Genomic DNA, 6,000 nt, shown 5'->3' on the forward strand with positions numbered 1-6,000 from the left:
TCCACGTCCTCCTGTTCACTGTAGACAACGCCACTATCCTTTTTCCCTGTCTCATAAGCCCGTAGCTTCGGCAGTATCCTCATCTCATTTCTCTCATTTACCCCTCATATTGGATCTGTCACCAGATTCTTTCGGTTCTGCCTGCTCAACGTTGCTAAAATCTGTCCTTTCCTCTCTACCACAGTTCCATGAAGTAACTGAGCCTTTTTGGAAATGGTGCTGCTATTGGGCAAATCCCTTAAAGATTGGGTGCCGGGAGGGTGACCTGGTGGGCTGATTCAGTGCTTGCCCAAGTCCTTTAAGCGTCACTTTCGTCTGGACTCTTGAAGAGGGGGTGGAGCAGGGGACGGAAGGAGGGTTAGACTTTTCTGTTGCCTGGAAGCGCACTGTTTTCCTCAGGGGCGCATTAGCCTGGAGCCTCTGGGGAAACCAGGGCTGGAGCTGCGTCCACGGCGACCAGCCAGTACCAAGCTGCGATCCTAAGTTGTGCCAGCATAAACGATCCTTTAACACCAGAGGAAATAGGCCCACCTCCCCTTCTCCCCCTCCAGCCTTGGATTCTAGGTGTATCTGTTCATCCTTTTAGAAGCATTTCTAAGACTATGGCAGGTAGAAGTCATAATGGTATTGTAAATGGTAAAGTGAATCGATAAGCATATTATTGTATCTATTAAAACACTTTTAAAATCTGCTTTTGAAAAGATTTAACTGACTAAAGCCTGCTTCATTCCATCCTTACGTCCTTTAATTATGATTACTATTATTATTATGGTAGTTGTTCTAAGCGCTAGGGTAGATAGAGGTAAATCAGTAGGTACAAGTTAATCATGATGACATGATGTCTCTGTCATCAATCTACCACATAAACCCTTCAGGGAGATTTCTAAAGCTACTCAAAGTTGCATGTAGAAAAACTAATTTCTTGTGAAATAATAGTCAATAACGATGCTCTCCTTTTTCCACAGGTGAACGAAAGAGTCCTTATGTAGCAGTGTGCTGTATTGTTATGGCCTTCAGCATTCTGTTTATGCAGTAACAGTTGGAAAACACAGAGTTTCCTTTCTATGTGACTTCGGAGAATAAAAGGACTTGCCTATAGGAAACAACAATGGGAAGAGTGATTCATCAGCTCTTGATGCATTGGGTCAGAGAGACTCATGACTGTCATTCTCTGTTTCACTTGAAAATGGACCAATGTTGGTGCTATATGAGTAATTAAGATGCAGGTTTAATTCCAGAAGTGTGATATGGATGCAATTATCAATTTGGTATTACTGTTCCTATCATGGCCATTCTGTTGCTTTGCATTTTGATTTTAAGTGAATAGAATAGGACCTGAAATACAATAGAACAAAGTTGATCAATAAATTTACTCAAGTTACTGTCTATATGATTTAGAAATGATATTCATCTTTAAAGAATGAGAATATTTCAGGGATGAACATTTTTCTAAAATTAGGAAAAGGTTAAAATTCGAGCATTAAAAATTGTTATTTTAAGTGACTAAATGCTTCTTGTATTCCATAGACAATTAGCGTTGCACTTTTAATGAGTACCTTCACTCTGAGCAAAACCTAAAGTTTATTACATTGTCATAAACACGGAATCAATCTCTGCGGTATTTATATCATTAAGATACCAATATGCTTCCTGTAACATTTGCCTTGAGAAAGAAATCTTTTCTTCACCCACCACTGTAGGAAGTCTCATTGTTTTCAGCACAATAAAATAAGAAATCCCAAATATGACCATGGTGCTAAGGAGCAATTCATTAATAAACTAAGAACTAGTCCTTAAAAGCTGTGAGTCTACGTGTAATAAGGATTTATCTGGGAGATAGAATTGAAGATAGATGCATTCCAAACTGGAGGTTCATTAATTAGGACAATTTGTTAAATGTTACCCATACATTGATTTCAATAGTTTTATTGTCGATCTTTAAATTAGTATTTTCACTTCCTCGCTTCCTAAATGTGGGTTTATAAAGTCATTTTTTTATTCCTCATGCATGAGATTTTGTACCAGTTCATTGTTATCTGTTAGCTTCTGATTTATAATTGGCCGGTGCAAAGAGCGTTAAGAAATATACTTAAGCCACTAAGTTCGAATATCCTATCTCTAAAAATGGTCAATAATCCTTGGCGAAGTTACTACGAGCTTAAATGATAACGAAATGTCTTTAAGAATTCGAGCCTAAGAATGTAGTCACAGCAGTTTGGGATCTTCCTCATTGTTAAATTCACCAGATCAGATTGGGCCTACCCAAGGTAAAGCACTCCGTTGCCATCAAGCTGAGTACTTTTAGTCACTGAACACATTTGCTTGTTTTAAACACTGTATGAAGTATCTTAAAACACCAGGTCTCACCAGTCCTACCACTCAGGCTGACAGGATGGAAATTTCCGTTACGTAGAACTACACATTTCCTTTTGAATTCTTTAAATAGTCATGTTTAAATGCGCCCTCCTTCCCCCCTCCCCCAAAAAAGTGGTCAGGGTGCAGAGGATCCACTATACTCTGTAAAAATTAGTGCTCTTCATATTGTTGATAAAATTACTTGACTAGTGAAATTGGATTGTTTAGGGTCAACTACTATTATATAAACTCTGATTTGATTTTTGTTTTACAAACTCAGTTCACAATTGACTCTTCAGCTAAGACCTCTCCAGCATTGCTTTTAAGAGGCTGCTTTTCCTAGTGAAATATGTGATTTTTAGCAGTGGGCATGTCCTAAAAATAGGTTTCTGACTGAGCCAATACTATCTTCTATAAAAATCAATCAGTGAATGCCTTTATTGACTGCCTTCTGCGTGCAAACACTGTACTGAGCATTCAGGAGATTAGTGTAGATTTAGGAGACGCTACTACTGGCTAAAATCTGAGATGGGGCACAGCCCTATAATAAATTGCAGCTAGGAAGAAGTGGTTAAATGGTAGAATATGTAAAGCGAGATGTACAAAAGCTCTGTGGCAAATTGTGAGTGAAAAAGTGCTAAGGTAGTGTAAAAATGTTGAGATAATTGGAGGATGTAACCTGGGGAGAAGAGAAAAAAGGATCCTGGTCATTTGTCATATCCTAAATAAAAGCTACACCTACCAACAGAAAATGAAAATTAATCTGAAAAAACAATGCTACCCAGAAACAATTTATGAAACATCTTCAATATTGAGGAGACCTTGTTAGTTATTGTTTTGGCTACTTGCACACCATTCGGGGGCCTGGAGAAAGATTTCTTAGAGAAATAAGACAATTTCAGGTTATATAGTTGATTCTCTTGTGGATTATTCCTGCATGAAGAGAGAAGCTGTCTCATTTTTAAACCCATTTGAGCCATTCAGAAAGAACTGTGGAATACATCTGAGGAAAAGTCACGATATCTGTTTCCTGCCTTTCCCCTAAGCAGATAGGAGCTGTCATTTCCATGGTTTATGTGCAATTTCTGGCATGATGAAGACTGGTTAAAAGTGGTGTAGCAAATCTCCTTGAGAGAGCAAATCAGAACAAAGCCACAACTCTCTGCCAAATGCTAGTCTCAGGTTTGCCTTCAGCTCCAGCTAGGGGATTTCTAAGCTATCGTGAAAGTAAGCTATCCTTTGAGCAGACCCTGGCCTGAGGCAAGCACTTAGTACAGTGCCTAGTGTATAGTAAGCACTTAACAAATACCTTTTTTTAAAGAAAAAAAAGTTGATGACCTTTGGGTTCTCTCTCTGGTCATCTGCCCTCGATTGATCAATCAGTCGTATTTATTAAGCGGTTGGTGCCAATCTCCATTATTTCAAGTAAGAAAACCATCAACTCCTAGATTTTTTTTTTTTTAAGGAAATGCACCAGGAGCCTTGTAGGTTTTGATGTGCCAAAATCAAGTAAAATGTATAACTTAATTGTGACACAGGTTTGGAAGGTGAGGCACACAATCCACAAATCCAGACAAGCTACCTTTGAAACCGCACCTCTCATTTTGAGGAGTCTATGGAGAGGGGAGGAGGAAGAATTCAACCTGGTAGAAACTGCTACAATATATGAATTTCCATTGTATAAATCCCTAACTCAAATCACTATTGCACTTGTCTCCGATCACGTTATTAGTAACACAATCTTCTTATGGGAAAAATAAAAGTAGTAAATCAGGTACAGAAATGCAGGATGTACTTATTTGTATTTAATGTTTTGCAAACAATTTAGCTGTTGACTTCAACACCTCCTGAGGTACCTTTGGATTGTAAACCTTGTCTCCCATACTAGATGCTTTTCAACTGGAGAAGTGTTCTGAAAGTAACATTTTTCTCCAGAAAACTCCATTTTGAGAACTGGGCAGGTTAGCAGTGAGTGCAACCTGTTATCAGGGAATGTATTATAAAGAGAAGATCAGCATTTTGGGAACTACTAGTACACTTATTCTGCCTCATTCCCCGCTCTGTCTTCCTCCCCCAGAAATGCTTTTGCGAGCATAATTCAAGCCTTGCCATTGTACAGCCTTTTTGCTTAGCTAGAGTCCATTGGGGAAATTTGTAAAAAAAAAAAAGTGTGCTTTCCCCACACATATAGAGCTGGGCATGTTTAATCAAGCTAGTAGCTATTCAGTAGTATTTATTGAGCTGGTACTATGTGCAGAGCACTGTCCTAAGTGCTTGGAATGGACAATTCGGCAACAGATACAGTCCCTGCCCAATGATGGGCTCACAGTCCAAACGGGGGAGACGGCAAAACAGAACAAAACAAAAAGACATCATCAAGATAAATAGAATCAAGGGGATGTACACCTAATTAACAAAATAAATAGGGTAATAATATATACAGATGAGCACGGTGCTGAGGGAAGGGGGAGGAGCAGAGGGAAAGGGGGCTCAGCTGAGGGAAAGGGAAGAAGAGGGGGAGCAGCGGGAACTGGGGAGCTCAGTCTGGGCCTCCTGGAGGAGGTGAGCTCTCAGTAGGGCTTCAAAGAGGGGAAGAGAGTTAGTTTGGTGGAGATGAGGGAGGGCATTCCGGAACAGCGGTAGGACGTGGGCCAGGGGTCGACGGCGGGATAGGTGTGAACGGGGGACAGTGTGGTGAGCGGCAGAGGAGCGGAGCGTGCGGGTTAGGGCAGTAGAAAGAGAGAAGGAAGGTGAGGTAGGAGGGGGCAAGGTGATGGCGAGCTTTGAAGCCATGACTACACATCCCTACCCGTGCCAGACAGGGTTATTATACTGAACGTTGGTGTTCCTGGTATCCGAGTTGATTGTAGTTGCCTCTCACGAAGACAGGAAGCACATCAAGACACTTGTTTCATTGGGCAAAACACTGCCCACTTCCTAAATTGAGCCACTACATTACGGGCAAGTGTCTACTGAAGTGTGGTGAGAGACACATTCCCCATAATCGATCAACGGTATTTATTGAGTGCTTACTGTGTGCGGAGCACTTGGGAGGCTACAGTTCAACGGTTGGTAGACACATTCCCCGCTCGAAATGAGTTTACAGCCTAGAGGAGGAGATAGGTATAATATAAGGCAGGTGAATCCCGCTGGAGCAGCTAATGAGAAATAGAGCAGGAAAAGTAAATGCTTAAATAAGATTGATATCCGCTCACCCTTTTCCTCCCCAGAAGTGAGAAAATAGACGGCATCTGTCAAAGCAAGTAAACAGTACAGTCACATCTCAGTATAATATCACTTTATTCAAAAGCAGGCATATGCTGAAGTAGCTCTTATTCTTCAGATGATTTGATGCTCTATTGTTCCCCAAGAAAAATAGCACATAATCTGTGCCTGGTTAATTCCAAACTCTTTTGTTTTTAATTTAATGAGGCTTTACTTGGGGGAGATATAAAGATCGTGCCCTTCTGGAAACAGCTTTGTTTTTGTTTCTCTCCATGTGGTAAATCCTAATCAGCAAGCCTCAGTGATAATTCCCAAGGGAAGAGAGAACCGTGCTGCTCTAATGCTGTTCACCAAGGGGGAGAAAGGCAACCAGACTTCAATATTTCACACCAATTTAGGTCAATCCCAAAGTAACCAACT

At 40.6% G+C, this 6,000-nt stretch overlaps 1 protein-coding gene across 1 annotated transcript in view; it reads left to right on the plus strand.

Annotated features, from left to right (window-relative positions):
• Positions 1-1,748, plus strand: part of TMEM167A (transmembrane protein 167A) — a 33,949-nt gene extending 32,201 nt beyond the window's left edge. Inside the window, exon 4 of the mRNA XM_029060815.1 lies at positions 966-1,748. Within this exon, the coding sequence (XP_028916648.1) occupies positions 966-1,036 (71 nt within the window). The 3' untranslated portion in view covers positions 1,037-1,748. The remainder of the gene's footprint in view (positions 1-965) is intronic.
• The last annotated feature ends 4,252 nt before the right edge of the window (positions 1,749-6,000 follow it).

Source organism: Ornithorhynchus anatinus, chromosome 1 (genome assembly GCF_004115215.2).
Source record: "Ornithorhynchus anatinus isolate Pmale09 chromosome 1, mOrnAna1.pri.v4, whole genome shotgun sequence".
NCBI classification, from domain to species: Eukaryota; Metazoa; Chordata; class Mammalia; order Monotremata; family Ornithorhynchidae; genus Ornithorhynchus; species Ornithorhynchus anatinus.